General features: G+C 40.0%; 1 protein-coding gene across 2 annotated transcripts; it reads right to left on the bottom strand.

Annotated features, from left to right (window-relative positions):
- Positions 1-1402: 1402 nt before the first annotated feature.
- LOC111608206 (proline-rich transmembrane protein 1-like) lies at positions 1403-16057 on the bottom strand. Of its 2 annotated transcripts, XM_023331592.1 has the most exons (4): positions 15759-16057; positions 12753-12977; positions 2350-2478; positions 1403-1628 (listed from the first exon to the last, which is right to left on the bottom strand). In XM_023331592.1, the coding sequence occupies exons 1-4, from the start codon at positions 15885-15887 to the stop codon at positions 1623-1625; spliced, it is 489 nt and encodes a 162-aa protein (XP_023187360.1). In that variant the 5' UTR covers positions 15888-16057; the 3' UTR covers positions 1403-1622. The 2 variants fall into 2 exon arrangements, with proteins under 2 accessions (XP_023187360.1, XP_023187359.1); XM_023331591.1 differs by lacking the exon at positions 1403-1628 and having other exon boundaries at positions 1860-2478.
- Positions 16058-16144: the final 87 nt, after the last annotated feature.

Here is a 16144-nt window from a genome sequence, read left to right as displayed (position 1 = left end):
TTACTGCCACAGACAAGAGCCAGAATCAAAATCTTCAGTCAGCCCTTTAAGATGACAGAGTTTCTGAAGAGTCAATTTTATTGCCTTATTTTAATCTCTCCATCTTTTCTTCAGAGCTAAACATTTTTTGATTTAGCAGAGGGAGGCCACATACCGATTTCTATCACTTCACTGTACTTCTTTGCTCTGAGATCCTGTGCTGATGCAGGCAGACGTCTGTGCTAAAACACATATGAACACAATGAATGATTTCCCTTATTTATAAAGACTTTTCCTGGATATTTAGTGAAGTTTCACCATTGGCTTTGATCGCTCCAAGAATGTCCACGTTAAACTAAGCCCACTGAGGAAGTGGACGGTCTGTCTGCTGCCACCAGCATGTTTTTGCTGAGCTTTTCTTCAGCAGGTCGGTCAGAGTTTAACTGGAGTTAAATACCAAAGTCACCATGCAGAAACATTTGAGACACATCGAGGCGTAGCTGTTCCTTCCAGCAGGACTCAAACATACAGTGGGGTAGTTTAGACCAGGGGTCTAAACTACCTCTACGTTACAAAGAGCAATTTTTGCTCATATTTTCATAAAACCTTATTTATTATGTTTTATAGTTAAAGAACTATAAAAAACCCTGGGATTTAGGATAATGCCAAGCTTTTATGACAAGACAACGCAAACATTTTGTTTCAATATTCATGGAAATTTAAGAGAATATTTAGTTCACTGACTAAAAATAAAAGAATGAAAAAAATATGGCCAGTTTCTCTCGGTTGTTGAAGTTTGATTCAAATATGGCATGAAAAAAAAAAAATATATATATATATATATATAAAAAGAAGCTAGGAATAACTTTTATTTCCCTTTTGTACTTAAAAATATTTCTCAGGTCTTTAAAATTTTTGGTCAATGTTATGAAGCCAAACGCAAACACAACTGAGACTCTGTGACAAGACTTGAAAATTGACATTCATCAGTTACTTCCATCCAGTTTGACTAATTTTAGACGGTTTTACAGATGAAATAAAATAAAAATAATGTGCAATAATGTCAGTCTCTGGATGTGGATCTGCAAAGTATCGAGAGGAGTTGGGGACGGGGCTTTGGGGGGGTGTAACACATAAAATAAAAAGAAAATCCATTGAGTATGGAATATGGCAAAAAAAACCCAACTATAACTGAATACTTTTGCAAGTCTCTATATCTGTACATTTCTCTCTCAGGCTTTCCGTTGTTATTCCTAAGCCATCTTCGAGAAAAATCCGAGGCGATGACAAGGAATCCCACGGTCTCAAAAAGGAACAGATTTGAGAAAATGGAACTAAGTAATGGCAATGGTGGAGAGAAATGGTTCCACTGTATTGCACAAGGACTTAAAATTGAAGAAGGCAATAAAAAAAAAGGAACAGCTGAACAGCAATTGCAGAAGTTTATTGAAACATCAGTTTGGACATGAACTCGTGTGATGAAGGAGTGAATGGAGGAAGCGAGGGCAGGGCAAGTGGAGACAAAAACGTTTACTGTAACAGGCTCGGCGTGTGGAAAGGAATCCATGGACGTTCTCAGGCCTCTGCAGACATCTTGGAGACTTGAGTCATGTCTTGTTCTCTTTGCATCTAATGTTGTCTGTTCATGTCTAATGAGGGAAAATAAAAATCAATGTTCGTCTTTTGTTGCAGTATTAGGGGTAAAAAAAAAAAAAAAAAAAAGCATTAATCTCCCTTTAAAAGCAAGAAGACGTCGGAGGACAAGATCAGAAATGCTTCAACTTTAAATTTACATCAAACTCACGTCTTAAATGGACAATTTTTCTCTCTTTTTTTTTATTGCAGTTGGATAAGCAAAACGGAAAGAGAAGGACTCAAAATGATTTACGTTGCGCTTTTATTTATAAAGGTGTTCTTTATTGAGAAACAAAGCCCTTTAAGCATGGTCTGGAAAGAGTAGAAAAAGGGAAAATAAAATCATTGCCAAATCGTCGGAATGGTTCGGTTTAATTCGGTTTAATCAGATCGAGTCAGAGCCAATAGAGGAAGCTGCGTCCGCTACAGCAGCTCCACTTTTTCTAAATTTATGCTGGTTTTGTGAGACTGATTGTCCCACTTTGTCTGAAATAATAAAAATAATAATAATAAAAAAATCATTTTATACAAAAATAAAACTGTCAGACGAGTAGCAGGTCCTTAATCACTTTGATTACAAAACAACGATGGAAAAGATTCACACTGGTTACATTCTCTTTAACACAATTATTCGGTAATGCAATTGCAGGGCAGCTTCTCGTTATGTAACAGAGGCATGCGCAGTAAAGGTATGAAACAGAGACGCTAGTGTGCGGAAGCCATGACGACAACTACCACAACGTAAATGATGCAAAGGACGAGGGATCCGAGCCCGAGCCCCAGAGCCACGTGGTTCAGCGTCTTGGCGGTCCTGCTGTTCCTCTCTGCAGACATTCGGTCACCGGTGTGGTTGGCTTCACGGGCCTGGAGGCAAAAAAAAAAAAAAAAAACAAGAAAATATTGAATAAAATAAAACGGGCACATACAATCGGAGTTTGAAAGTAAATCTCATTTCTACGGCACACAAAGGAAGAATATTAAACTGCCGCTTTATCCAGTCAGTGAGTTTAATGGTGCAACAAGAGGAACATCTCATTCCCCTCCCCCCCTGTTTTTTTAATAGAGAATTTTTTTTACCAACACTGCAAGGGAACCAGACCCACCGCAGTGTTTGCCTCGGCTGCCTGGACAGGAGACACACACATGATATGCCTATCCGGGGAAAAAATCTCAACCTTGATTCATGCTTCTCAGCAGAGTATAGGTGACAAATTAAAAACACCTGAAATCCTCAACATCTACTGTATGTACTGCAGCCACTGAAACTACACACCAACCTGGAGAAGTGCAAGAGGAAGGAGGACAAACGTTGACCATGAGAAAACCCAGAGTTTGGTATGTAAACGATGCTAATCAGCACTTAGCATCCAGTTACCATCAGTCGGCTTACAACGAACGCAACTACAAAACAGTCAAAGGAAAACAAACACCGAACCCGCATGGTTTTATCTTCAGGCTCCACGATCTCAAAGGTGTATAATTAAATGGATGCTCATGTGGGAGGGGGGGAGCTAACAGGTCGCAGCACTTACACTCCTAATGGGAAAAATATAGCAACTTAAATGGTAAGTAAAAATTGTAATTGTACAGTGTGCAGCTGTTTACAGTACATTACAGGCATGTGATGTTTGTACTGTAAACATCTGCAGCTCTGCCCCAGCATACATCTGTAGGAGAACCACAGATTTGACTGGTACAGCAGTTTTAGGCACTTTTGTTTTTTATGATATATTTTTGTTCCAACTACAGCATATCTGTTTTTCTTAAATAAGGGGTGATTCATCTTGCTCCTTACAGAACTGAAAATGAAATGTTTGTGGTGTGTATTCCAGTAGTGTGTATAAAAACAAGCAGGGTTTCCCACTACACACACACACACACACACACCCCCACACACACACACACACGCACACGCCTCCACTTAACACGCAGTGTAATTCTGTCACTTGGAGTTCCAATGAAGAGTTTACACACACACACCCCCACCATGGGCATCAATGCCACTGGTTTTATTGATGGATTTGAAATGTTCTTTTTTTTTCAGGCTAGAGTGAGGTCATCCTGAAATCAATTTCAAAATGTAAACTGTGTGTGTGTGAATAGCAAACTACACCCTGAGAAGACTTTTCAAAATCTATAACAAGCTTCGAAGTTTTTTTTTCAAAGTTTTGAGGTTTTTTTTTTTCTTATTGAATTTTTAGGTTCAAAACCAACTGTCCTTAATAATGATATTGAAAGCATTTGTTCTTTCATTGTACGTTCTCTGATGATTGTTGGCAAGATGTTTTTAAAACAGTTACAGCCAAGTATTTCTCATCTGGGAACATTCTGACTGAAAGACGTTATTTTTTGGTCTTGTGGAGACGGTGGTAGGAGTTTGTTCCCCCAGTTGGTGGGTTGCCGGTTCGATTCCCTCTCCGTCCGCCCATGTCGTTGTGTTCTCGCCAGCTGGTGTACGGCAGAACGCCCCGGGGCGGCTGTAGCTCTAGTTTTCCACCATCATGGTGGGTTCAGTGTTCTTACACTCTTAGTTTTGCACCGCACATTTTCTGCGTACAGCACACAGTGCACCACAATGAGAACAAGCAGCCGACGTTTTGGGTTTTGCTTACAACAGATCATCAGCTTTGTTCTGACTTTATCGTGTTGTGCTCCTCGGCGGTCTGCTTATGCTCCAGCCTGACTGCGACTTCCTGTCTCCTGCAAGCCTCGTTCCTGGGATGCTTCTGCAACACTCGTCACTCTCCTGCCTCTGCACTCGTCTCGCGTGGATTAGGCTGTGTTTGCTCAAGTGCTGTAAATACCGTAAGCCCCCTTCCAATGATCTGCTCGGTCCGAGTCTGCATTCTTCTCCATTGTCTGATAGAGAACGGGGCCACCGTGGATGAGCTTAAGCAGCTGTTTAATGTGGGTAGAATGTATGATTACGTGGAGACGAACTAAAGCAGAACAAAACACAAAAGCTTGGCGAGGTCGTCTGTCTCGCAAAGTGTCTACGTAATCTTGCATGTTCCAAGCGAAAAAAAGAAGAGAAAAATGAAAATCAAGACTGAAAGGTCACCATTTACACAAATATAAGCATTCTGGACTTACTGGACTTCAGGAATTCACTGCAAAAACACAAAATCATACCAAGTCATTTTAGTCTAGTTTTTAGTGCAGATATGACATATGACATCACTTATAACAGGAAAAATGTCGTTACAGGTGAAATAATCCGTAAATTGAACTTTTTAATCAATACTAAGGAATTATTGATTTAAATCAAGCTCTTTTATCCTAATGAAAAGTTACTTGTAATGTAGTTTCGTCTTATTTCAAGTGTGCTAGGATATTTGCACTGGAAACTAAACAAAAAAAAAAATACCTGGTAAGATTTTTTTGTTTTTGCAGTGCAGTCACTTGGATCTCATCTTAAAGTGATATGAAGCCAAACGCAACAAGCTGCACTGCTACAATGTTACAGTGCATGAGCATAAAAAAACTTCAAAAACCCGCAAGAGTTTGAATCTCCTTTGAGTTTCATGTGAAAATGCATGTAGGTTGATCAAAGAAAGATTGAATCCAGGAAGTAGCGTCACGTTTACAGTAAACGTGGCCGAGCCGGTCAGAGTTATGTCCCTCTGCAGCCACCATAAAGGCTGCTTGACCATTAGAGTGATTTCATTTCTCCCAGCTGACATCTAAAGACATGTTAATGTTCAACTATTTGCTCAGGGTGGGAAAATTCAGTACACATTAAGGTTTACGTGCAGCTGCGTAAATTTATGAACTTTCCGTCAAGTCGTCAAAAAGTGTTGAGATAAAAACAACCTGAAAAAAATACAAAATACACTAAATGGCTTAACTTCTCAGGAGGGAGCGCTATCCAAGTGTGAGGAAGTAATCCCTTCTTTTGTTAAGCCGTAAAATACAGGTGAATAACCAAAGTGTTTGAAAATCGGAGTTTAATTTCAGAAGCAGCATCCAAACATCCAATCCTGATCACTAAGAGAGTCATGAAGTCGCCTAAAAGAGTTACAAAAAAAAAAAAGAAACAGATCACAGCCCGATCTACAGAAATTAACAACTAGGAAACAAACTCACTGATATCTATCAATCCAGATTTATAAGGTTTTGAAACAGTTGTGATCAAAATTGCCAAAATCCCCCCATGGCCAGCGCCGGTGACTCATTGCTAGTCATCGCAACTCCTCAACGTCACAATCATTATGTTCACTTTTCTCCCATAGGTCCAGGTTGGTGTGGACGGATTTCATTCTTGATAAATAAACTCCTTTTTGATTTACTCTGGTTATCTTTGATATGATTTGAATCAGTTTGATGAGTTGAAACATGTAAGTGCGGCCAAAAAAAAAAAAAAAACAAAGCAAAAAAAAAAAAGTCCCAGAAGGAATCTGTGAGGGAGTGTGGGAGCGAAGGAAGCTTTCCACAGAACTCTATCGGATACATTCTTTTGCCTGAGACTGTTTTCTTTTAGTTAACAGAACAAAGACAACATGCATGCCATTTAGCTTCAGGGTGGATGTCTTTCTATGAATACCCAGCTAAAGCTGCCACGCTGCTGGCCTTGAATTTGGAGGAATGTTATGAGATGGTAAGGATGCATCCACAGAGCTATTCACCCAACTCTAACCCACTCCCACAGTCTGACAGAACCATGCTGAACGGATGTGGTGTTCAAACAAAACAAAAACAAAAACGCTCGCTCAGCCGTTGGGTCTGACTGCAGCTCCATTATTAAATTGAGTTTTAAACGCTTCCGCGATAATGCTGCTCCTGCCATTGTTCTCTCGGTCTGCAGAGGCCGGCCTGACTGGAAGGCCCATTACGAGAGATGTAAACAAATGAAAGAGGAGCGAGTGCAAAAAGAAAATCAGATTTCACAAGTGGCTCGGCCATGTGAGTCAAGGCGAGGGAAGGTTGACTCATCCATGTCTTTGCAATGTGCCTCACTGCTTTCAATCTCCTTGTTTAAAAAAAAGAAATGAATAAAAAAAGAGGGTTGGAAAAAAATGCATAAAACAGAAATCTGAATAAGACAGAAAGATATGAGCTTCGAGCGTCCTGTTCTCAGAAGAAAACAGGACGCTACATTCAGTGGGATTTTGTTTCTCAATTGTTTATTTTTTTTTTTTACTCATTTTGACCATCATTTGGAATTTCCAAGAGTCTCCTTTAACCTTACTACATATAGGGAAGGTTATTTTCCCCACTTACTAACAAATTAGCTTGACTTTGTTGTTTCAGAAAGTCAGTCCTGAAACAACCTTGAACCCCCCCCCCCCCCCCCCGCCCCCCTCTGCAGCCCACAAAAACAGAGTTCTCACCAACATATTTCACAGTAGGAACGACGTGTGTAGCTTTTTTCACTTGTGGTAAAACACGTTTAGTTGTGGTCTTATTTGAACAAGTCTTTTTCCAAGCGTCTATTGTTCCCTACACGTAAACAGAGCTTTCCAATGTCTTCTTTTTTTTTTAAAAGCCTTCCAACAAAACAGCTCATATTTATCCAGTCAACCCGAGGTGTGGCAGCCACCGTTTGGTAGGTTTGCTCTTGTGCCACACTCTTTCCACGTTGAAATGATGGCCTGAGCAGTGTCATCGAACCCTGTTTTTAAAGTTTTAAAGTCCCTCCCTGACCTCTCTGCTGGGACTCTGGGTTTTTATGATAGGAGTGCATTTTTCAGGTTTGTCATATGACAAAATGGAGAGGAAAGAAAAACTTTAATATCATGAAAAACATGAAAGAACCTTCGCTCATCAACTTTTATATCAGGTTTTTATTATGCTTACCGTCAGGGGGAGAGACCTACAGCTTGTCTAACTTTATATTGGCTGTAAAAGAATATTGCTTTGTCATTTTCAAGCAAGCTCAGTAACGTATGAAAAACCAGTAGAGGCTGGAGGGGGAGGGAGAGAACTGAAAGGTGCCACACGTAGTCAAGATTGTAGATAAAATTCCCCATTGTGCGTTTTGGTAATTTGTGAGTAACAGCCTGGAGCGCTGAAAGGGAAAAGCATACTTGTTCAACCATGTACAATAATTGAGTTTGTTTATTCAAACATATTCAAAGACACTGAAGGACAGGATGAACAGTTGATTTAAAAACCCCAGATGAACAGGTTATTCAAGCCTCAATTTACCAGACTGCAAAACTCAATCTTTACATCTGCATTCTAGAAAACCCAACCCCCAAAAAACGCTCATGATAAAGAAACATACTGCAAATGTTGAAATTCTTGAGCAATTGCCAACAGTAAGTTTAAAGGAGGGCTGCATTTCCCATGTGTTCACCAAGAGTGAAACCACGGGTTGCACATTGAGACCGACAAGAGGAAATGATCCCAGGCTGGAGTTTCTCGCCTGGCGAAAAACACCCTCTCCCTCGCACGCAATGACAGTTGACCCCAAATGGTTTGATGCAGTAATAAAAGGCTGATTTGAAGAGGAAGAAAGCAACCCTTTCATGGCGCTAACACAAAAGGCGGAGAGCGGCTTGCGGTAAGCTCAGATTCCCAACAAAACGCTCCTTGTCTTGACGTTCCGCACAAACTGCGTTGACCCGAATCTGAGATCAGACTTGTTCAAAACAGTACAAAAAAAAAAAAAATTAATTTGAACTTGATTTGCAGCAGATTTTGTCCATTTTTGCCATTATTTTCCTTTTCCGGTGTAAAACAACTTTACTGTCTTTGCAGGAAGAAAAAAAAAAGAAAAAAGGAGCCAACTCGAGTGAAAACCACTCAGGACGTTTTCCCGATGGCCGTGGGTTCAGTGGAATTAAGAAGTTTGTTTTGCAGCATCCTGTTGCCGTCTCCGCCTGCTGCTATCTCAGCCCTCAGACGCGAGTCCTAATAAGGGAAAAACCTAACGGTCGAATCCCAAACCACGTTGTGTTTACAGCGTCTTCACAATTGAATGTAAACAGATCATAAATGATTAAGTCTTAGCCGACAAGTAGCTCTTCATGTGATTAACTTTCTGCGCTGGCGGCTCCTCCATCTTTTTCAGTAATATGGGACTGTTTAATAAACACAACAATTTGAAAAAGCTTAAACCAACTCTGATGATACCAGCTCTGACTGCATTATTGTTGTGCTAAAAGGTGGATCTCTACTTCAGCCTGAAGTCTTTTGCATCCATCCTCCCATCAGGCTAACGTGCTACGCTAGTTTCTCCCCCAGACATGCCTTTGCATGTTTCTAAATCTCAGTTTTGGTCTTTGCTCCTTCTTCAACATATTTTCCGTGGCCACTAGATGAACTGCGTCAATGGGCAATCAAGACATCTGACGACTTTTTTTTATTTTATTTTTTTATCTGTGATGGCTTTCTTCTTGCTACTCTTTCCCCGGCTAGATTTGTGTCGCACACCACAACTAGAGACTCTCACAAAAGATCACATGAAACTACATTGAGGTTTGCGGCAGTAATGTGACAAAAAATGGAGAAAAGTTCAAGTGTTTCTGAATACTTTTGCAAGGCAGTATATATCAACCCTAAACAACATATTCATCACGCAGAGCCACTACGAAGCGACGCCTAGGAGAATGCATAAACCAAAGCAGGAAACTCTTCTGTAGGACACGCAGGAGAATAAAGTTTTTTTTAGGGTCCCGAAAGCAAACGCGGTTTCTTCGAAATGCTGTTCATTTCGAACAAACTCCAGTTTTTTCCATTCCGAACAGCATTCCAGCGGCCTCTCTTCCTGCAAGTATTGCTGTGGAAAGGAAAACATTTCCTGTCTCGATGCTCTTCTGGTAAGATGATAACACTGCAGATCCCAGAAGAGATGCAATAAACATCATTATGCCATTACCAATTACCCCATTACTCTGAGAGAGACCAGATGATGCACTTTGTTTGAGTTACAAAAGGACAAATCGTTTGCTGATGGAGTGCACGGCAACAGTGTTTTCTACTTCCGAGCTGCCTGGATCTCTGGAAATGAAAGCCCGTGACATAAACTTCCATCACAATGTCGCCATATGCTGGAGAAATTTCCTACTTAATTCACAGATGTTCAAATAAAGAGGGAAAAATAGCAAGAAAAACCACCAATGAACTCTAATCAGTAGCCTTGTGTGATGTCAGCAGAGGTAGGAGCTTGCTTGGAAGATAAGATTTTTATCTTGTTATTCAACAATTCACAGGTAAGTAGATCAGCAAATGTAAAAACCGTGCATGTCATTTTGATCTAAAGATGATCCATTTCTAAAGTGATTTAAAATTGATTTCACAGTGAAATGTGACCAGTAATTTTAAACGACAAATTTTTTTTTTTCTTGTAGCAAAACCAAACTCTTACTTCAGCCGATATTTCCAAAGGTTTTCTGAAACGAATGCTCGACTGACTTCTTGAGTCGAAACAAAGATTTTCTTTATACTGCACATTCTTTTAGGACGGCATAAAAACTGTACAATGTCCAGTTATAAAGCAGGTCACCTGAGTCAACACTGTGTGAGCAAAAACCTCTGGTCTTTGTCTAAAGGCAACCATGGGAACAGGAAGTGTGTTATTTTACAAGGATTGGTCAATTCCCTTTCTTTGTCAAGGAAGAAAGGAGAACTGGTGCCTCTGTGTCGAAGATTATTTGCGCCCTTAGTAATGTTCTTTAACCGGCAACAAGGTCATTGTGGAGTAATGTGATCACATCAACACAACTCCATTCATTGGTGGTTAAAAGTTTAATCTGAGTGATACGTCCTGGGCTGTTCAGAGTTAAGGTTCAGATGAACCTTTTTTGTGTTTGCAACCTGGAGCGGACGGGGCGACGTTATCTTTTTTTTGTCTGCTTTGGGACAGTAAAACTAAAAAGCCCTTATCTATCGAGGAAGGAAAGCCAACCTTGAAGGTTGTTGAGACGTCTCAAAAAAAAGGCCCAAACAGCTGAGAGTCTCTGCATAGCTTTAGCAAATTCTTTCCCGAAAAGGAAGAATTCAAATTGAGAAGCGACTCGACGATTTTTTTCTAGACATCTCGGGGCTTACTCTCAACGCATCTCAGCAAACGTCTGAACGCAGCAACACAAAAGTCATGATGGGTATTTCCACAGGGCTTCACTCAAACAAGCTAAATGGGAATGCAGTTGTAGGCTTATGTTGGATTTTGCTTTGTTCCGCTTTTATTTTTTCCCCTAAAGAAAACACTCCATCATCACCAAATCAACACAAGAGAGCAAGAATCACCCAACTTTGTGATAAAGAGTTAGAACAGTTCCAGCTATGTTGTTTGGCAGCCATCCTTGTCAGTCAAGCGTTACTGTGGTGAAGTCTGGTCGAGAGCTGACCGTTGTTTTAGAGGTGCGGTTCAGTCGTTGCTGTTTTGGGTCGTCAGTAAGTGAGTATTGGCTCAACAGTAAAGAAACAGTCCAAAATATTTATAAAGTTTTGCTAATGGTTCATGTAGGGTGTTATATTAATATTTATGTGTCGCTTGGAATTGTTTAACATGCTAGTTGCTAGTAATAGCCCCGTCATGTTAAGCTAATTAATGTTGCTACAAGCTATTCTCATGTGTGCCGTTATTGATTTGTTAATCAATTACTGAGTCAGATATACTTTTTATGTTTAAACATGTTGAGAGCAGCATACACAAGAATGATTGACTGCACTAAGTCCCTCCTCCGGGCTGTGATTGGTTGTTTCTGACCGATCGATGCATTCCTGCAGATGGCAGTAGGAGTACGAGGTAAAGGCAAGGGAGATTGTCTTTCTCATATTAAACCGTCACAAAATGGCGAAAATTTTAACAAACATGAAAAAGCCGTATTTTTTTCTAAGTCACATACGTGTCGACATTTTCAGAATCCACTTTTAACAGGAGTGTCTCCAGCTGAAACAAGTTAAAATCTTACTTATCACAATGTTTTGGTGTCTGAGTTTATGTTTATCTTTAAGTTAATGATTCATTAAATACCACTGATAAAGTAGCCACCTGAGGGCAATGACTGCTGTAGGTCACAGTTTCCCGCAGAGCGCCTCAGATATTCCCAACGACCTGCAGGCATTTTAAACCCGCAGGACAGTTTGTACATTAAAGCCACTTAAATGTCCAGGGCGGGAGGAGAGTCCTGCGCTATGTCGCAGTGTGGGGCTCCAAGCCTCGACATTAATTCTTGCTGGTGCTATATGTGGACCGTCATCTGCTGCTGCTGCTGCTGAGGGAACGGCCCAGCAGTCTGTCAACAGCACGTCTCCTGCCACCCTTGGTTGATGCACAGTGGGGCCAGCTGGCTGCAGCAGGGGAAGTAGAGTAAACTAGCAAGGCTGAAGCATATTTCAACTCGCAGTTTTGTCACACCCTCAGCTTTCACGAAGCCTTCATGGCTTGGAGAAGTCAACTCAACAATGGAGAACTCCATGCACGTTCTGTACCTTCTGCTTTCAGTGCACTTCCACACTCCTCTTCCAGTAAATGCCATTTACTTCTCCAAAACGGGACATTTTGAATTCATAACATAAAGTGGTAAATCATAAACTGGCAAAAAAAAAGAAAAGAAAGAAAGGTTACACAGTTTTCGAAAACTTCTTTAAAAAGAAGGGGCGTCCTTAATCTGACACTTCTATAATAAAGCCCTGTGCTTTAAGATATCACTTGTGTTGTAAATTGAGTAATTTAATCTCATACCGTCTTTACGTTTTGGTTTCTATTTAATTAACTTAAGTTAGCAGTTAAACTGAAAATCCAATTTGGTTGCAGTGAAGTTAAAAGTCACAGTGAAAAACAGCATTTATTTTTACAATCCATCTTCCACCTGACTCTGCTTGGTAATATTTACACTAAAAAGGTGTCTGGTTTGAACTAAACTGAATAAATACCCTTTTAAAAAATAATTAAAAATCACCTGGACCTGCTAGAGCAGACAACGTTTTTTGTCGTTGAAGACAAAAGTGGAGCTGAAAGTAAGACCCTACAAGACAAAATGAATCCTCCTCCTAATCCGGCTTTTGTTGCCATAATGTGGTTGAACAAGTGCAGTAACATCAGCTTGCGCACACACAGGCCTGCACGAACATGCAACCAGGGGCTAGCCTGGCGTTTCATCTCTTCCTGGGGTGAAACAATCAGATACATGTTCACCGGCGGTGCAGGGATCAAAGAGAACAAACGATTACCGGTGGAAGAAACTCACCGAGATGGAGTAGATGAGGGCAGCGATTCCAAGCGGCAGGCAGCAGCAGATCATGGTGAAGATGGAGTAGCCCAGGTAGTCGTTGACGGGGTTGGTCAGAGGGCCTTGGGTGACGTACACGGTGGGCTGCATGACGATGGGGGCCGGCTGCCCCGGGTACTGCTGGCCCGGTGAGTATGCCTGCTGGTTGTACACGGCGCCTTGCTGCGGGGGGTATCCATAACCCTGAAGGCAGCAAGAATAAAATGCAATTGAATCATATTTCTGGATGACAATGGAGGGGGACATTTCTTCATTGTTATGTTTCAGGCAACTACCAGTGTTGGTTTCTAAAGTATAGAACTGTTTTATACCACATCAACCAGAGTTTCTTGAAACCAAGTGTTGGTTCAATGAAACAAACAAACAAACAAAAAAATGCTTTTCAACGTTAGGATTGCCTAAGACGAAAATCAGAAGCACAATAAGTTGGGTGGGGTGTGTTGGATGTGTGTGTGTGTGTGTGTTCATTTGGTTGTGTGCAGAATGGGAATGAGGAAGAGGAGCTGTGGTTACAAACAGCGCACTTACCTAGGTCACCATTCCTGTTAGAGCCACTTACTGGCATTGAGTGCATGCATTATCATTTGTTGGAATCCTATTGGTTATATATATATAATATAATATACCAAATAAAAGGTACATATGTATATATATATATACATACCTTTTATTTGGTTTGCAAACTGGACTTGCGTGAAATATGCAAAACTGGGACAGCAGAACCGTTCCGAACTCCAACATTGCACAGGAGAAACCAAAGGAAGCTCTTACACAAGACGTCATCAAAAATCTGTTATGTCACTTTCTTTCCTCCCTATGAGTAAGTTGGGAGAAATATCTTACAGTCATAAAAATGCAGTAGCATCTGTAGGGAATTCACATGATCGGACATGATTGGAAAAAGGTGAAGGCTGTGGTGGTTTTACCTAATTGGAATATTCCAATACTTCAAACATTTAAAGAGGTGTTGCTGAAGGTCGGAAAGTATGAAATTCCTCATTTAAAAGTGAGAAACAGAAGATGTGAAACCTGCATCTTTTCAGGACTGGTGAGTCAAGGAACATAGCAACGTTTAGACTTACGTTTCCATGCAAACTACAAAATATCTTGTTCAGGCAAAAGCCAAGCTGTTGGGCAATAATACAGATTAGCACACACATATGGGCGTTAACTCTTCGTATCAACTCCACAGCAAGTCAGATGACGATGATGATTTGTGCTCATTTTGAAACTAAAGGACTTTGACAGGGCCTCTGAAATTTGGTCTTTTGAGGTTTCAATTGTACCTTTTATGCATATAAGATGAGTTACCAACTTGTGACTCAGTATCATTTCTACACATTACTCCGATACCTTCTACAAAGAAAAACTAACCTATAACACAGTAGCATAAGTACATGGGAATAAAGGAAGTATGCAAATGGCAGAGACTAAATTTAAAAATAGAGCTGCAGATCGAGAATTGGATGAACTTATTTGGAGACACCTGGACAACTCATTGACTATTTCAGTTGACCAAAAACTCCTCCATATTATATGCTGCCAAAAGTCCCTTTTTAAAATTTTTTTTTTTTTTTGCTTAACAGTCAAAACATAAAACATTGCAGTTTATCTATAAAGATAAATGGTCTGAAATATACTGTAGATAAATAAAGAGTCTGTGTATGTTTGGGTAACTGGATCAGAAACCAGTAATTAAACCCAAAATCTAAGTTTCACTTGATTTTTAGTTTCAATTTTAAACTAAAAATCAATGAATCATTGTCAGAACGGATAAAAACTTCAACCTGATCACATTACCTTTGCACACTTACATTTTTTTTTATTTTTTAACAATCTGAAAGAGACCAAAAACCAATGTGGGATGTTAAGAAAGATAGAAAACATCTGTCTTTATTATTTATTTCATCACTTTGCCATCCACTGCAATGGTTCAAACCTTTGCCTTGGAACAACAAAGTTCTGCGTCATTCTGTGTCGTGTTTGCTATGTTTTCTCCGTCCACGTGTGGGCGGGTTCTCCTCCTTTGGTCCAAAAAAAACAGGACTGCTAAATTATTTGGTTCCGTTTCCAAATTGCTCACGCGTGTGTGCATGGTTGTCTGTTTGCCCAGCTGGGCGAGGCACCAAACTAAACGATGAGCGGGTAACTGACCATTGCGCACGCACACATTTTTACCTTCAAAAAGGAAGGATCTTAAAAAGTATATATATATAAATATACAGTATATATATATAAATATATAATCACTTGTTTTTGTTACCTTCATCACCGGATGAGAACAAGCAGATGCTCATAACTCCTTTATGTTTCGTCATACAAGGTTGCATTTATGTCATATTTGACATGTAGTATTGTCTTCTGTGAGTAAGAAAAGTCTCTATATATGGAATATCTGAAACTTATTTTACTCATTGAGGTTTATCACACCATGGCGTCATCATTCACGGCCACGCCCGTTCATTCACAGGCGCCATGCTGCTGTTTTCCCACAGTGAAAAATGAGATGAAAACGGTTAAGAAAGGGACTGAACCTTACAGGTGAACTGAAACCAAAAGTATATTTCTCTTGGTCACAGACCAACCGTCTCGATTACGCCAGAGTAAATTCTCACTTAGGCATCAGAAGTGAGCAATCCATCATTTAGGCTGGGTCTTGCTTCAGCAACATTTTTTAAACTGATTATTATAAATAACAAGTTTACTTTATAGTTTTTGGATCATTTATTTTTTTCTTAAAATTAAAAATAATAATTGAGGTTTAGAAGGACAAAAAAAAAAAAAAACAATCTAAGACTTAAGTAGGAGGAATAAAACAGAGAAAGTGTGAGGAATTAATAACTAAAGCAAAGACAATTTAAGTTTTATTTCTGTTAAACTTTGCAAATATTTTTTTTTAAATATACAAATAAACTAGACAAAGTCGTAAAGTTTAATAAATACTTTTTTTTTTTTTTTTCTTACCTGCGGGGGGTAAGCCTGGCCCGGCGGAGCGACTCCCGGGTTATCATAGTAAGGTGGAGGTGGGTTCTGGACCATTGAGGACTTCTCATTGTCCCAGGATGGAGCAGTCGCTGACTTGTCAGAATCCATGGAATTACAGAGTTCACCTGTCAGAAATATCACTTTAAAAAAAAGAGAAAAAGCAAAAAGGAACGTTCTTTTCCCTCCCGAATAGTTTGCTAACCACTTCTTCCAAGGACGCTAAGACTGTCCTCCACACGAAAGGCACCTGGAGTAAACGATCTAACCGGGGTGCTCAAAAATTATAATTACAAGCTGCGTCAAGTGTGTTGAATTCAAAGCAACACTTCCGGTCCGGCTCTCAAAAATAAAATCCTGCACAAAAA

This window comes from Xiphophorus maculatus, chromosome 3 (genome assembly GCF_002775205.1).
Source record: "Xiphophorus maculatus strain JP 163 A chromosome 3, X_maculatus-5.0-male, whole genome shotgun sequence".
In the NCBI taxonomy this organism is placed as follows: domain Eukaryota; kingdom Metazoa; phylum Chordata; class Actinopteri; order Cyprinodontiformes; family Poeciliidae; genus Xiphophorus; species Xiphophorus maculatus.
Note: the sequence above shows the minus strand (reverse complement) of the source record. Positions and strands in the feature narration are given on the sequence as shown.

Coding starts and splice junctions, on each gene's coding strand:
- LOC111608206 (XM_023331591.1), bottom strand. CDS start 15,887: ATGGATTCTGACAAGTCAGCGACTGCTCCATCCTGGGACAATGAGAAG. Junction 12,978..15,758: donor GCCAGGCTTACCCCCCGCAG/GTAAGAAAAAAA, acceptor TGCTGCCTTCAG/GGTTATGGATACCCCCCGCA. Junction 2,479..12,752: donor CCCTCATCTACTCCATCTCG/GTGAGTTTCTTC, acceptor TTTTGCCTCCAG/GCCCGTGAAGCCAACCACAC.